The 17,727-nt window shown below is 38.6% G+C and overlaps 1 protein-coding gene across 11 annotated transcripts in view; it reads left to right on the plus strand.

Annotated features, from left to right (window-relative positions):
- ncam1a (neural cell adhesion molecule 1a) overlaps positions 1-17,727 on the plus strand; it is a 302,862-nt gene that overhangs the window by 218,085 nt on the left and 67,050 nt on the right. For 7 of the 11 annotated variants that reach the window (XM_088088676.1, XM_088088677.1, XM_088088679.1 and 4 more), the window contains exons 9-10: positions 4,750-4,779; positions 13,361-13,511. In XM_088088676.1, the coding sequence (XP_087944802.1) occupies positions 4,750-4,779; positions 13,361-13,511 (181 nt within the window). The remainder of the gene's footprint in view (positions 1-4,749; positions 4,780-13,360; positions 13,512-17,727) is intronic. The other 4 variants (XM_088088678.1, XM_088088682.1, XM_042499390.2 and 1 more) reach the window with 1 other exon arrangement.

Consider the following 17,727-nt stretch of genomic DNA (forward strand, 5'->3'; position numbering starts at 1 on the left):
GTAAAAACTCTGTCATCCAATACATACAGTTTTTCTGAGGCAGCTACCTGTGTGTTGCTAAGAGGTCTGACTGTGTTTTTTTTCAATGTATTAGTAATAGTATTAGTAACCATTATGAAATACAAAGAAAACAAAGTTAAGTTTTAGCAATTAGTTTTGGTTTTATGCTCCTCTACTCTCTCTCTCTCTAGTGCTCTCTCTTGCAATAAAATTGTCAATATAAAAGTGGTTAGCAGGAACTCCTTGCCTCACATTGTCAAACACAGTTCTTATCCAGTATATGCAACATGTAACAATATAACAATAGGTGTACTATTCCTGGAGACACACTGTAAAATGCAGTGAAAGCACCTGTACTGTTTTGTCCCAAAGGACATAGCGGTTGCACAATATTTGGGCCATACTGGCCTACTTTACTTCACAGCTCTGTCCAGCTGCATTCAGCTAGTGCTATGTGATGAATTATGTAACATCAAATGCATCACTGTGAGATGAACTGGTTTACCTTCGTATAACAACTTCAAACTAAAGAAGTCCACGTTTAAGACATTTTGTAGCATATTTTCTCGTTGTACTGTTAAAATCAATATAGATGAAAAAGACTGGTGTTATTCCTTGTTTTGGTTATTGTCAACAAATCCCATGGATAGATCAGAGCCTAAATATTGTATGCCTAGTAAGCTCCCATTTCAAGGACATGCTATGGAGGATTTTTCTGGAAACATTGCGTAGACTCAATTTAGAAGTAATCCCTCTCAATCATCACTTATGACCTAGTAGAAGTGTGTGGCGGTATATTTCTCCGCAAAGACTCTGCCCTCTGCCTGTATTTTTTAATTTTCTTTTTATTGTCTGTTTTTGCAGCATTTATGGGTTTGCACCCCCCCAAAAAGGTATTGACCAGACTAAAGCACCAGGCATCCAGGAGACACAGCACCAAGGAAATGCAAATATAGCGAGGCCAAAGACAAAACGAGTCTGAATCTCAGGGTTCGCTTTTACTTTCGCTTTCACTGGCGAGCATTTTTAACAGTAACCAACCACTCTACACAGTATACCTTAAAACAGTCCCCCTGAAGTCCACCCATGCGCCTGGAAGCTAATAAGATGTTTCCCATAGATGCAATGGCTTTGTGTCACAATCTGTGTTTCGTCTTTGTTCAGTCTTTTTTTTTTCTCCTCGGCTTTACTAAAGGGGATAAGCTTGAAGTAATTCAGTTTTACTTCTTTCACCATCTGCTATAACCAGAGTCTTTGAAAAGTTTCGCTCTTTTTGCTTTTAGATTCCTTTAGGGACCGACAGTGCCATTTTAGCGTTCCGTGCCAATAACTAATTATGCAGATTTCAACCAGATCCTGCAGAAGAGAAGAGAAGCAGTGGTTGTTAGTCATTTATCAACTGGGACAGTGACATTCCAAAAACACCAGAAATATTTTAATACTCTGGCCTCGGTTTACCATTTTATTTACTGGGTTGACATGTTTCATTTAACAAGCCTTCATCAAAGGCTGAGATGAGACTCCATAAATTCAATCCAGAAACCTTCCCAGTATCACGAATGGGCTTCTATTTTTGCCTCCGAAGCAGTCAAGCCAAGGCGTTTAAACTCTTGCCCAAGGGAATAACAGATCTCAATTTGGCACGTTCACACCATAACAGGCCTTGAAAACTACTTTGCTGTGGCAAAACATCTTGGATTAATTGTTTTGCATTAACAATAACCTATAAAAGCAGATGAAACAGCAAAAGCATTTCATTTTCAAGCTGAATTAGTCATCGAAGCACATTAGCCCCTGTGAAATTACTCAAATAAATTGAAGTTTTTAAAAACAATATGCACAGAATGAACAAGGATGAATGATATCAGGGATTTTCAACATGAGGAGGCATTACTTTTACCTGGCTATGCAATACAGCATTTTAAGACCTTGGAGCTGGTTGTTGTGCCAAATGTTGAAATCCATGTAAAAAGTGTTTCCTCTGGTGGCATGTCTCCACCTCAGTTTCATTCCAGGAAAAAGAAAAAATGATGGCATTTCTATGGCACACATTTCAAGGATTTCTAAAGAAAGGCAGTGTCTGTAGTGTGCTAAAGGTATTGGGGCTACACTAGATTCAGTCTTGGATTAAACTAATGTTTTTGATTTAAATCAGGATAGTCTTCTACTGTAGCTCCTCCCATTTTTATCAGGCTAACGATTTGGAAGGTTCTTTGAATAATCGGATTATCAGAAGGGAATTTGTAAATGTGATTCAGCCAAGGTGTCCCTTTTTTTTTTTTTATTAACAATGCCATTTATCACTGTTAATCAGTGGATGCACTCACGCCCGTTTTGCGACTTACTGAATCTTATCTTCCACCTGCAAGACAGGACTTGCCCATCACCACTTGCACTTGTCACAGAGTATCTTCGTCTATTCACAGCCTGTCATCATCCCTCCCCTTCCTATCTATCACTGTCAGATCAATTTTGATTTAATGCCGCCATAATCAGAAAATCCTGCTGATCATCTGGTAATAACTGTCACTAATTCTCAATGGATCGTCTTTCATCATTGGTCCATTTTTCTGTTTGCCACACTCTGTCTTCCATTCATGCTCTAGTTCTACATCACGCCAGCAATATTACAGGAGCGCAGACATATTCAGACTGATGTGAAATGACAGAACAGTCATTTTACTGGCTGCTACTTCCTCTTTTGAACTTCACTGTCTTGTCAAAATTGGAGCAGATAGTATCAGCGTATTATCTCTTAAGAAGGGATTTCGGTGTGATTGTGTTTCTGAGGTTCTTTGCACATTGATACCATATGGTTTTTTTACACTATGATAGAAGTTATCAGTATGCGCCTGTTATTAACGGGGGATAAGTGGTGCATGCCAGTGTTCTGTACATAAAGGAGTGAGTTAATCAAAACACAGAATGCCATGATGAGAAAGCCACTGATTAGAAAAGCAAAGTCCCTCGATACCGGTAATGACTCACTCATAATTAGTTTCAGTGGCCTGTTTTCCTTAGTGTGCCTCCAAATTCTCTCTTATTACAGTACATTGATTAATAACCAACTGAGAAGCCCCCTTGCAGCTGTAGGAATGTCAATTTTGGTATTTTGACCAGTTCTGTAAATTCCTGGACCAAATTAAACTGCAAAGACAGAAATCTTGACATCAGCACATTCCTTTCACATATAGAAAACCTTGAACTTAATGCTATCTGGTTTTAAAGGTTCAGTGTGTCAGATTTAGGGGGATTTCGTAGCATCTCGTAGTGCGGACAGCAGGTTGCAACCAGCTGAAACTTCTCCCAGTTAGAAGTCCTTCAGTGTTTATTGCTCAGGAGGTTTTTACCAGGGGGCACCGCACCTATCAAAGGACCCAGTCCCTGCTAATGCTCACCTTTTTTCATTGATAATTTAAGATCCAGACATTCAGGAGGTTTTTACCAGGGGCCGAATTATCCGCAGAGGTCTCTGCCTCTCCAAAACAAACGGACCTAGTGATTAAAATCAGTGTGTCTCCGATGCTGCTTGGCATGTGGGAGACGGCCAGTTAGACTAGCACTTGCTAATGTTTGATTGCCTGTTTTTTCTCTGACAACTTAAGATCTAGATGTTCAGGGGGAGCTGAATCATCTGCAGATTTAAACCGCCAAAACATTGAATAAAGCAATTTCACATATAAATGTTTGTTTTTTCCAATGCGTTCATCACAGAGTGGCTTCTTACTGGGGTAGCCAACACAAAACATAAATGGCTCTGTCTTGAGCCAGTATTTTGTTTGTCCATTCTGGGCTACTGTAAAAAAAACCCTTAAGAGTATAAACAGCTCATTCCATGTCAACAAAAACATAAAGATTCTTATTTCCATGTGATTATACACAAAAGAAATACTTCTTATATTCCATTCCTGCCAATATATCCCTGTAAATCCTACACACCGGGCCTTTGATATTGCTTATCTTTTGTTTTGAATATTTTAATAAAGCAGCATAATGTATTTATGACAGAATTAATCACAGCTGTGATAAGTATAACTTAGTATACAAATCATTCAGTCATATTCAATGTGAATAATTCCCCATAATCCCCATCAATGTTTTTATTAATTGGTTATACATTCAAGTTTTTGAGAATCATGCCAGTATGTAAACATGTTTAAGCCTCTTAGCCATAAATCACTTTACAAATCATACTACAGCGACGTAGATTTTTAGAATGTGTTATGTCACCTTTTGGCTTGCATTCGCTTCCATTTGTTTCACTCGGGTATGAAAATCAATGCACATGCTCAAAACTTGAGTTGGGTAATCTATCACAGTAAGCATTATGTCCGCATTAGTTTTGATCAAAGCTACATTACTGTTGCATGGTAGACTTATTTTAGCATAAACAGTACGATACCAGAGCAGACACAAAGTTCACCATGATGGATTACCTAACTCACCTAGCAATTTTGAAGTCACTGCAATTTGACTTTCCTATTATTTGGAAATGGATGCAAATCAAAAACTATCTGGAGGGTAAAAAAATGCACTCTGGTGTGTCTCAGGAAAGGATTGGCAGCGATGTATTTTTGCAGCCAATGAGGTAAAACATTCAAAATCGCGGGTATGGTCTTTGAAACATGAAATCACTGCACATGTCCTGCAGGTAAATCCAGTCTGCATTGTGTGGATCCTTTTCAAAAGCTCACTTTGCTCCACTGTGTTGCTGTTTGTCTTTGCTTCCTCTGTGTTTGTCCTTTCCAGGCTTCTTGGACGCGACCAGACAAATACGAGGTATAGCTACTAAATATGGTAGCCTGGATCTAGTTGTGTTAGTCCAGACTTACATAGTAGACCACCCTCTTTTTACTGCAGAGCAGAAGTGTTGTCATTCAGCCCACTTTCACCACATTTAGCTGTGCACTAAATATGTAGCCCATTAGACACGTAGTACAGTACATTTAATCCACTTAGTTCCAGTACACATTTAGACTTGCCCTATTTACTTGGCCCTGTTTGTCTGCAAATTTCATCTCGAGATGGAGAGACGGTCGTTAGATGTTGACCATATTGCATGCTGCTATTTCCTGCAACATGGTCTGGTTAGTTCTTAGACTTTGCTTGATTCAGGGATTCCTGCGCTGGGTTATTGGCAGGCCAGCAGCTTTACAACCTCTCATAGAAAACACTATCTGCTCTGCTGAGTGTCAGCCATGATGCTAACTCACCAAGCTGTACTAAAACTTAACAGAGTGGTTTTTAATGGTGTAGCCTGTTATCATAAGCAAAGAGTTTGCATGTTTTTACTTCAAACACACACTGCAGCAGCTAACACCTTCGGGAAAAGGGGGAGCCAAATCACCTTGGACCTCATTTAGAAGTCTTATTGGGTCAGATCACCCAAATTACCAAAAAACAAACAAGTTTCACTTACCCTTTCTCTAACATGGCAGATAGTTAAGTTTAGTTTTAACATGTCTGTCTCAGATTTCTCTGCCTACCCCAATACAATGGAAGTGGATGGAATTCCCTTTTTAGGTACATACATTACAGGACCTTATAATTTAGTTGCATCTCTAAGAATACTACTAACTACTAACTCTAGGCATGCTAAAGTAATTGATTACAAGCGTATTTAATCCTTTACAACCAGGATCGACATCAGTTTTCTTGTGCTGTGTTCAGAAACCTTTTAAAAGCTTTAATCCTGGGAAAATTAGCTTAATTTCTTCCGAAAACATGGGGAAAATGCAATGAACAACTTAGCAATAAATGTTGCACAAATTGCAAGAAATTAATAAAATCTAAGAAGAAAAATGACCTGAAAAGAGTGAGAAAATGCATGTAATAAAATGTAAAGAAAACTAAATGTCTACGTATTAGAAATATGTATTAAAATAATGTTACAGCGATATTTCTTTATTATTTTAGGACTCTAATTTTCAAGAGATTGTCCTGTAAGTTTTACAAATTACTTGCTCATTTTTGGTTCAGCTGTTGTAAAGTAGCTCACTGCTGCCTTTTTATGCTCTCGGAAGAAACCAGGCCAATTTGCTCAGGTTTCAAAGGATTACTTATAATCCCAAAAGCACTATTTTCCTCGAGTTCCCTGTTGTAGTGTTTTATAGGGTGAAAACATGCAAACTCTTAGCCCTCCACAAAGTGTGAACTACTTCCTTTATAGAACTGACACAATGTAACAAGCTAACTTCACTCACTGCCACACACACAGAACAAGGAAAGGAATTAATTTTCCCTCCCAAGCTTCACTTTGAAAATACTCAACGAGTCCTATGACCCAAAGTTACCCTTAATATAAAAAAACACATGATAAATGAACTTGTGCAGCTCAGAATTCTGGGCTGTGTGCAAGAGCAGTACTGACACCACTAGTGTGAATAGTCTCTCGGAGAGGTCTGACAGGTTCTTCTAAAATCATGCAATCTGCCTCTGACTTTAAATAACTTCACCAGCCAGGGACATAAGTCAGTACATGAATAGCTACTTCGCTATTTTTGTAAAGTTTATTGTGACTCATGTGATCACATGAGTGTGTTTTACACATCCCAGTATTGCGCCTCATTGTTGAACCTGGATTTCAAGGTGCGTGATTTAAAGGGATAGTTCAACCCAAAATCAAAAATACATATTTTTCCTCTTACCTGTTGTGCTTTCTATCAATCTAGAATGTTTAAGCGTGAGATGCTGAGTGTTGAAGATATCAGCTGTGGAGATGTCTGCTTCTCTGTTTAAAATCACACTGAAGAAAATCCTTTTTAGCCACACATTCAAGTAGTTTGACTGTTTTAAGTAGTATTTTATTTTTTTTTATTTTTTTAATTGGTTTTAACTAAGTTGTGCTTTTACTTTCACTGGTTTATCTATTATCTTGTTTTATTTTGTTGGTTTTACTCATATGTTATAATGTTGTTTAATGGTCTGTTCATCTTATTTAATTTGTTTGTTTAATTTGTTTTTAGTTCTTCTATTCATTTGAATTAAATAAATTAAATATCGTTTTAAGGGATTTTATCTTTTTTTGCTGAATTGCTGGCTTTGTTTTGTGCCTGCAACCTCTACTTCACACTTTGTGCAGCACATTGTGCTTCAAAGTGGAATGGCCCTCAGCTTTTGGTGCTCAAACCACCAAAAAGAAAACTAAAGGAAAAAAAACTCAACAGCAATGTTTTTTTCAGCAACAAGGTCTGTGGATTTTCTTTAGTAACAAGGTCATGATTTCTGTAAAAGAGAAATTGCTGTTAACTTTTTCAAATTTATCTATTTATTTATTGATGTTTTGAGCATGGCAAGCCAAGTGCCATCTAGTTCCATTACATCAGTGAGACGACAGACATCTCTATGGCTGATATATCTACCACTCATTAACTCACAACAAAACAATCTAGACTGGTAAATAGTACTACTGGTAAGAGGGAAAAAATTGTGTTTTTGATTAGGGGATAACTGTCGCTTTAAGGCTCAGCATACCAAAGCTGCAGTGTATGTATTATGTGATGGTCTTATTATGTTATGTTGAGTTAATTTGTAGTTTTTTGATTATAGTAGTACAGTACTGTATGTGAAAAGTACATACATTACTGTTGTCTGGTTTCATTGAACCATAATTTTGCTTTCCTTGTAGCTTTTTCTTGCTTTTATAGACAACCACCAGCTACTAATATATGTGAAGTGTTGCCCTTTGCTGTAGTTATGTATCACTCTCTATCAGTAGACGATTGCCAGTTGAGAAATGTGTTTGTACTTACGGTTAACAGTTTCCTTTCTCCTCCTCCCCATGGTTTCTCTGCTTGTCCCTACAGGGTGACAGGAGTAAGAGTAGAAATAGTGTGTTAAACCTGATACAGTGGCTTGTATCAGGCTGCGTAGATAAAAGCACTAGACAGGTTAACTTGTCTCATTCTCTATGGTGAAGATTTAGTCTTCATATTTTATGTGAAGATATTTTTAGTCTATGGTTCTGCAAAGCAGTAAAGACAGAAGTATTACCATGTTTAAACAGCTCTCGTGTATAGCCCACCAAAGAAAATCAGTTGTCAGCGAATGCATTTCGATGAGCACATCAGCGATCAAATTAATCTTAAGTCACTGATAATAGTTTTGGCTGTTGCAGTAGACTCTGGCTGAACTCATCTCTGTGATGGGCATAAATCAGGCTCCTAATAAGCACACATAATATGATTAGTCATGATGATAAATGGATCGTGAATGGTGATAGTATGCTAAGGAGAATTGCAAAGCCATTACAGTATTTCTTTATTTCATAGCGAAGTGCACTTTAGAAAGCAGCCTAACACTTGAACAGAATCAAGGTCTGATTATAATAACTTACCCACTGAATGCCATCGATGCCAGCAGTGCTGAATAGAGCATTCAGGGAATTCTTACTAACTCATGAGGTCAGGTCACAAGGCCGTGTTGTATTTACCACTTATTTGTATCGCCATTCATCATTCATTGATAAATGTAATGCTTGAACTAGGAAGACTAAGTACTGGATGCAAGGTTTGAACTTTTCTGTGTGATATTAGCAGATGAGACATTTTTAAAGTACAGGGAATTAAACATCAATATAATGTTAAAAGAGAATATTCACCACATATCCATTATGTGCTGCTTTGTAGCGTCATGGTAAGTAACTTAACACCATGGCCCTTAGGCCACCAGGGCACCCTGAATGTCAACATTTTTGACTTTAATTGACAAGGACCACTTGAATGCATCATTGGTTTTCCTTTCTGGAGGAGGTGCAGGTTCACCTTCATGTGTCACATCCTGCAGGAGGATGCCACCTGTTCATTGGGAGAAAGTTAATCAGAAATTGTATTTTAGATGCAGTGGCCATTTTAATACACGGTTGGTTCAGCTTGTTAGGCTCAGCTAAGAACTCACAGCTCTACTTTCATCAGCTTTATTGTCCTTTTCCACTTCAGGAGGAACAAACAAGACACTCCTCTAACGCTAAATGCAGGAACTTTCAGGGGTTGCCAGTAGTGCTGTCAATCTTGATTGGTCAAGTGGATGTGTTGTCACATCGTAAGAAGAATGAAAACAACAAACACCTCAATAACCATTTTTTGTATTCTATATTGACTAGGGAATATTATACTTCGAAAGAGAAGAACAAAGGAGAATGCTGGTTGGACAAATGAAGGTGCCCAGGCCTCCAATTGTAATCAGCGGTCTGGCGTCATACAGAGGAGTCAGAGTCAGCAATTAGAAAAGAAAAGGTGTAGCAGAGGATTTCTCAGTCTGGCAGAAACTTGGATACATCCAACAGCCAAACAATGCAGGGAAAAACTTTAAAAAGGTGACACAAGATTAAAGCAGAGTTAAGGACCACAGTACGTGCAGCAGGGCAAACTGAAAAACTACAAAATAGTCTGACATGCCTCATGCCCTCTTGGGCCCCAAACTTTAGCATTTATGTGAAATGAAATCAATAACAATATCAGCTCCAATTCCTCCTCCGTTTTCTGTCCCACAACAGCTTACTTTCTTTGCCTTCTTACTTTACTAAAGTTCCTGCAGTGGAAAAGGGCAAAAAGCTACAGTGTCTCAAGTCCACAACCAGCAGGTTGAAATATATTTGCTACTGAGTGAAATGTCTCAACAGCTATGTGGACTGCTTCTCGTGAAATTTAATACAGACATCCATGTTACCCACAGGACCAGTAGTCAAGACTTAGTTGATCCCTTGAATTTTCATCTACTGCCTTTGTCAGATCTAATTTCCCAGTTAATCAATAGAGTACTCCAAGGAAGACGTTTTTTGCTGGCTGATGCAGAAGTTACGGTTACCCTGGTTCCCTTGTCAAAAAAGGCAGTGGAGTTTTATTGGACTTTGGATTATTATAAAGAATGAGATGCGGCAAACAGAAGTTTATGATACTTACATGTTTTGTTCAGCAAGACAATCTGCACAAATAAACCCCAGTTTTTTTTCAAGTGTAGATGCAAGCACCAGAGGCAAAAAGCTAATGTTAGGCTAATGAACTACACCATGGTCACATGATGTGTTTGGTGTTCTGACGTTATGTAGTCTCATTCGGTCACTTCTTAGCAACCGCCTTTTTTCAGATGCATTAAACCATAAAATTCGCAAATTGGTTATTTACGGATGTATAGTATGTGTTAAAAAAAAATCATGAACATTAGTTGTTTAACATCAGTGTGGTAACATTTTCCATGTTAGTATGTTTGCATTTTGGTCAGCTCACAATGGTGTCAACACAGTCTCGCAGAGCCTCTAATGTGGCTGTAGACTCTCAGTCCTAATATTTAAGTCTGAGTCAGATTATTTGCCAGGTTGACTGCTGACAAAACTTTGCAATTCATGTGGAAGCCAGAAAATTCTCACATGGACTGCCTTGTAATTACCATTATGATACTTACAATTCATTGTTATTTATTTACAGATATACAGTATAGTATAAATGCAGTATGAGTCAGTCAGTAGGGCTGTACTGTTCTGTAGGTGGTGGAGAGGTTACTGTAAAAAAACACCCTTGTATCAGCTTTGATTTAAAATTAGCAATATAGAAGCAGCGCACATACAAAGTGAACTGGGTTCTTTCACTGCATCAGTGATAGACACAGCAGGTGCAGATTCTGGCTCCAGTCTCCTCCTTTGTAACAGTTGTAGTACAGAATTTCTGACAAGCAAAATGCGTGTATTGACAGGTTATGTAATAGAGTGTCAGCTCTGCCCTACAAAGAAGCAGCGACTACGCAAACACGGGAAACTGCGTGAAGTCAATTCCATGCCTTCCATTACGACTCTGCCGTTTCTAATTAATTTGGTGACGAATCAGAGTTGTATGATTAAAATCATTCATTGGAATTAATGAGTAATTCCTGTTCAAAAGGTCCGTCTGTTCACTTCCTCCTCTGTTGTATCATTAAAGCATTATTCTCAATTAACCTTATCCCTGTTTACATTCCTACAGTGTCCCCAGTGCAGCTTCTCCCTCTGTCACTGCAGTAAGGCAAGATTAATGCTGCCCTTTCAAAATGTGCCAGGACACTCCCTCAGATCTTCAGCATACAGCAGAAATGTTTCTGCCACATCTGCATCCCCGTGCTCTGTAGAGGATAACACCTCACGCCAAAATGCTAATACAACAAATAACATTCAATTATTTATAAAACATAACCGCTGAAGCACCTAGAATTTCTGAAATATTAATAGCAAATCATGGCAGGTAGAAGGAAGATATATATCCCCTGTTGGTTTGAACTATGTGTCGCCCAGAGGGAAGAGAAGCTGGTACTATATTTTTAACAGCTAGAGTTTTTATAGGGCCTGCCACGTGGCTCTTCTTTATTATTGATGTCTTTTTTTTGCCAGCTACCTTCTGGAGCACATTTTCAAGAATATATCTCAATTTATGTCCTGCTAGGAAGCTTGCATTAGTTTTCTGGCAACATAATACACTGTGTGAAAATGGCCATAAACTTCACTAAGAACAAAGAGAGCATCTCGTCCTTTGGCCTCATCTTTATATTTTGTGCAGATCAAACCAGCTGCAGTGCATGATTTAAAAAGGCAAGTGAGGTCACTGGCTACAGTTAGATGTCAGCTGCACACCTGCACCGACAGCTTGCTCAGTAGACGGCATCCCCAGTGACCCTGCTTATCCACAACACAACGGGTTCAACCAAGTAGGCAGGGCAATAAAGGCGCTCTGCTGAGGAAAATAAAAACAAGGTTAAACAATTCATTTGTCACAACTGCAATTATAGTGTTCCAACTGCAATTAGACTGGCTGTAAACCTGCAACTAGACTGCTAAATAGTAGGGACAGCAATCGACATACTGTAGGAGTTTGAAGTTTATTTTCCCAGGCTTTGTGCCCTCACCAATTTCCATGCTGATGCAGGGATAGTTTCTCATTGGCTATGATGTTCACTGTGTTGCTGTTTGTATAAGTGTGAGATAGAAAGTTTATTTAGCTAAAAAAAGTCCCACCTAAAAAAAAAAATCAATGTCAGTCTAAGTGTCCACTTTATTATAAATATTTTCACTGCTTAACATAACCATCAGACGGTGATTTCTGATGGGAAAATGAAGCTTTTAAATACCTCTCTTCAGTGCCAGATTCCATTAAGAAAAACATCGATTTAACATTGTTGAACACAAGTGCTGCTGATCTACTGTTGCCTTGAACACTGTTATTTTGTGACTTTGGCATTTAAAAGGGTTAGTGTTGATTCACCAAAGTTGCACAATAGCACAAACTAACTGACAGATCAAGACTGCAGTAGACCAGCAGCTCCCAAGTTCTGCCAGCTAAAATGACTGTTTTTGTCAATGAAGTCTGGTGACTTCTCTAAGAGAATAGATGGGGAACTGAAGACGTTAATGTCTTCACAGTCGGAAAGGGCTGTCTGATGGAAATGCACATCGGTGAAGGTAGTCTCAATATAGCATACACTTGAAGTGATATTGATTTTTTTAGGTGTGACTTGTATTAGGTGGCTAAAATACACTTTGTTACCTCCACAATAGTACAGTGCATTGCTTACATGTCAGACTCCAGCCTGCTTCTCCGATATGGGGGCATGTCGACTGAAAATTACTGTATGTTATACATTGACTATAAGTAACCCATAAAACCCCATTTCAAAAAAATCCAAAATATCCCTTTAAGATCGGCATGTATATTTTGATGTTTGAGATTGCTTTGTGTACATTGACTACCTGAATTTCTCAAAACCAGGGCCAATAACATTTACTCTGACCTAGAACTTTAATATTGGTGACATCCACTGTGAAGGATAAGGCTGGTGTATCTCTATATTTTTAGTAATGCCAACAAATCCCTAGTTAGTTCTAATCCCCATTCTGTCTGTGCCACTTACCTTACAATAGGAAAAATATAGAGTAACGCCGGCCTCATCCTTTGATTTTTTTTTTAACAAATGAAAGACATCGGCTTTCAGTCTGAATTAGATTCTCTATTTTTTCTCATTGCAGTTTTGTCTTTTTTGTTCATCCAGCTGCTCATCACGTGGTGTTTTCACACTACAATACAAATATCGGAGGTCACCTGTCAGTCAAGGAGTGTTCATCACAGTTTCTTTATATTGTCTTGTTTAGTTGATGAAGTTCAGTTCCCAGTTCATCCTCTGCTTTTTGTCTTATCCAGTTTATTCCAAACAAACTAGAAACAGAACCCAATGGCCTCCTTTTTTTTGTTTGTTTTTGTAGGAAGCTCTCAATTTTTAGACCAACAATTATAAAAACCCTCTAAAACAAGCTGAGCGAATCACAAAGAAGTGAGGTACGCATCCATTTCAATGAAAATGTCAGGCTTTGTAAGTGAGACTAATTACTTTCTCCTCTTCTTTGTAGAGCCTTGATAGAAACATTGTGGTACGCAGCCATGCACGAGTGTCCTCGCTCACCTTGAAAAACGTCCTGTTCACATACGCCGGCCAGTACCTCTGCTCTGCCAGTAACTCCATCGGCCAGGACGAGCAGCACATTTACCTGGAAGTCCGCTGTAAGTCACCAAACTCATCCTACACTTGCTCTAAATGTTTATTAGGGCTGTCAAAACACATCAACCTTTAGTTTGTAATGTTTTACTTTACTTATTAATGAATGAAGTTAAGAACTTTAATATTTGTTGAATAAATTGTCATTTTGACAAATCATCTTACTCTTAGACTTAAAGTAAATGCATAAGCCCAGTTGCCAGAGGAAAATGTTAGCATCACACATTTCTGCAAACCATGAGTATGTTACATTAGTATGTTTCATATGTAACATAGCAACATATCTAAAGTGACATACCTAAGATTACATGCATAAGAGCTGACTTTCTCACCGGCAGGGGGTGAATGACAGACCCTGCAGACTGCTGTTTGAGTCTAACAAACAACAAAAGCGAGCATTTTTATTGCAAGTCATTGCTGTATTTACAGCCAACATTGTAGCTCCAAAACCTTTTGGCTATAACCAAGTTGTTTTTGTGCCTAAACATAACCACACTATAACAGCATTGTTGAACCATAAATAAAGTTCTTTACATACAAATGTTACATATCCATGGTTTGCAAAAATGTAGAATACCAGCATTTAGTCTGGGGATTTGGTTGAATATTATTATCATTTTTGACAGTTCTGATGTTAAGTGATGCCAGATGTTAAATAATAATAATTTCACATGGCCAGAATCCTTTTTGGGGTGGCTGTTGCTCAGGTGGTAAAGCGGGTCGTCTTCTAATCGAAAGACTGGAAGTTTGATCCCCTCCTCTTCCAATCAACATTGAAGTATCTCTGGGCATGATATTGAACCCCAGATTGCTCCCGATAAATGTAAATGAATGTTTGAAAACTGAGTAGACTCATAGTGTAAAAGTGTTTTGAGTGGCTAAAACACTAGAAATGCTCTATATGAGTGCAATGCAGGTCCATAACTCACACCCACAACTACGCACATTAGAGACTTACAGTAGGTCAAAGAAGAAGTGCCAGAGTTTGACAGTTTCATTGATACTCAGCTAAAGGAGGTTCTGAACGATCTAAAGGCTAAAAGAATTCTTCTCAAGGAAACTTTGTAACGAGTATACATCTGTCTTGTGTTAGTCTTGACCTGGAACAGCTGCCTCAGCTGCTCCTGTCTTCAAATTAGATGTCATGTTATTAACAGTCTGTTAAAAACGTTAGTGACCAGCTGTCGATTGTAGAATCCCATTTTTTGCCCCTGATATATCGTCAGTCTACGATGTTCACTGCAGTCAAGGAGTAATTGCGTTGCAATTGACATTTTTTGGTGCCGAGATGTTTTCTCAGCATGTCTCTTTTTCCTCAGGTAGTGGTTTCCTCTGTTTCCTAAAATGGCTTTTGACAGCACCCTGGCAGCTTTTCCTGGCTCTGTTCATTAGCTGTTGATTTTACCTGTAGGCAGGAAAATCAATAACATGAGCTTTTCACAAAAACAAACACTGACAGACTCCACAAATATTGTGTCTTCAGATGGAAGTCTAAAGCCTGTTGCACCAGCTGATAATAAGTTGTATTTTAAGTTCAAGAACAAAGTCAACACTTACCGCTGGCTGTAAAAGGTTAATTTTAAATTAAACTTGCTACTTTGTCCATTTGTCCTATGTCTATTTACACTCAAGTTAAAACATTGTAAAGTTTCACCTGGTGCATTTTCAGACAAAGAGAGAAGGACACTCCTGTAACAGAAATAAAGAGGCCTATCAGACTATTTTGAACATAATGTATGCTATCACATGCATACTAACCATTATTAGATATTTTGCCTATATCTTGTCATGAACTTATTAATTGTTAATAGTCATTTATTGACTATTAGTACTTTACTAAGGTGTGGAAGACTGTATCTTACCAGATACCATACCATGTCAAATATCAGTGAACATTTTTGGACAAGTTTCCTCTTTGCAAAAAGATTCTGCAAAAGTCAACATCTTGACAGCTACAAGTCTCTGTTACAAGCATGCATGTGCTTGTTACAAAAACTATGTTCAAAAAAGCTGAATTTACACATAGCTGGTTCAACAAGCTGCTTGGCATCAGGTGCACAAAGCTGCCTGATTCATGTGTTTATTTTGAGGGGTAAATTAAAACTCAGAAACACGGCTGATCAAGCACCAGCCTCAACCTGTAGAGCAACATTTACTTTGCAATTAATTTCTGTGGTTTATTGGAGAATTTAAAATATATCTATATTTATGAAAACATGGCACTAGAGTCAGAAGTATTCAAATCAGAAAATCAGAGGCGGACCAGGGGAAGAGCTTGTTAAGACCAAAGAAATGAAAATACAGTGTCTGGGCAGTCACCTCTGTTTCTGGGGATAAATGGTGGGCGAGAGAGCAGAGTTTGCTGGGTCAGTGGTACCACTGCGATTTGTTACCATGGAAACAAAGGGCTCAGTTCTGACATAGCCTGGAGGTACAGTGGCTTTTGTGGCTTAAAATTTCTCTTGCAAATTTTTTTTTTTTTTTTTTTTTGCAACTGTCTGATTACTATGGTCTTTGAGAACCCTAACCGTAGACTAAAAGGCTTGTACAACCATTTTTCCTGTCACTGACGGTTATATAGCCCAATACCCCCCCCCCCTTAAATTGAAGCAGCAAGTCAGCTTTTTCACTCCATGGTTGTTTTTTTTTACCTGCATTCTGATGTGCTGTAGCACAGACTAAACAAAACTGCCCTAATACTTAGAGACTGTATGTCTTAAAATTGCACTGTTCTCAGGCGAAACTGACATACTTTTCCCTCAAGCAAAATTACAGACTCAGAAATTTACTTGTTCCTCAGTGTTTTGCATACATTTTCACATAGGTAAGTCAAAACATATCCTTAGCAAGACTGGATGAGCACAATGGAAGCCAAATCATACTTGATCTGGTTTCGAAATCTATCGAATGTTACCTTGCTAAAAAAGAAAGAGATAAATAAAGCCAATGAACGCTTAATTGGATTAATATGCCCTGCTCTCAATGCGCCAGCAATTTGCTCAGAGATATAATCACAACGCTGCATTGATAGAGTTGTTTGAGGGCTCGCAGTTAGCTAGAGTAATCAGCAAGTAATCAGGTAGCTGATTCACTGTTGCCAAGCAATTATCGATAAGAAAAGGTGCTTTGTCTTGAGCACAGCTCTCACTCTCTGTCCCCTCTATCACCACTCGCCCACTCACACAATGAAGACGTTATCTAAGCATGGAACTTCCTATCTGCTGCACAGCATGATCCCATTAGCCGGGCTGAGTGTGTCGACGCTTGCTGCTGAAGGACTGATAGGAAAGTGTTAATATCTTCTCTGTTTGCGCTCCGTTTTGTCAGCGGCTGAGGTTTGTTTAGCATGAATGTCTAATGAAAACACTGTTTGAGCTGCAAGCAGGTCACTTCTTATCTACACATATCTGTTCTGTTGGCTGTACAGTTAGAAATTACGACCCATGCATAGCATGCCGAGTTCAAAACACTGGGTGTGATGTTCTGCAGACCTGCAGAACATCAAATGAAGTGTTTTGAACTGCAGTGGAGCTTGAACTGCAATGGCGATGCCTATATTTGAAGACTGAACCTTAAGAAAACCACTGTTTAGGTTCATTAGTCAATATGTTTTCATTTTTTTACCATAGAAACCTACCCTGGACATGGTCGAATAAGCATATATATGCAATCAACTCACTCTAAAAGTATCAATTAATTATAAATATTACAAGCCATGACAATGGCTGGTCTTGTTTTCACTTTGTGAGTCTGTGTGTGTTGTGTAAAAATGTGCTCCTGGAGTAGCAGGAACTACCACAAATGAAAAACTAATTTGAGTCTCTCCGCACTGCATTCACAGACTCCCAAAAACCTCTATTTAGAGAAGGGGATACAGCATGATACAGAGGGGAATTTGAATGAAAAAATAAAACGTCATGATATCACACATACACTCTCATTCTGTGGGTAACACTCTGTATGTATTTCATGTTATATGTGACCTACATGAGCAGCACTAGCAGATACATTCCTGTTATTTGCAAAGGTATCAATAATCTCACCTAGACCAGCCTAGGAAGCTACAGAAATCAAACAGGCAGGTCACAAGCACTGTAGTGAGTCAACAAAGCCCAAAAGCAGCATTGATAGAAAGAGTGAGAGCCTAATCAGGACTGCAGGAGATGGAGCATTTATTGACTCAGCCTCGTCCATCAATTCCAGCTGCAGCACGCTGCAGAG

The sequence above is a fragment of the Plectropomus leopardus genome, chromosome 15 (genome assembly GCF_026936395.1).
Source record: "Plectropomus leopardus strain MGB_pleo_1.0 chromosome 15, ASM2693639v1, whole genome shotgun sequence".
In the NCBI taxonomy this organism is placed as follows: Eukaryota; Metazoa; Chordata; class Actinopteri; order Perciformes; family Serranidae; genus Plectropomus; species Plectropomus leopardus.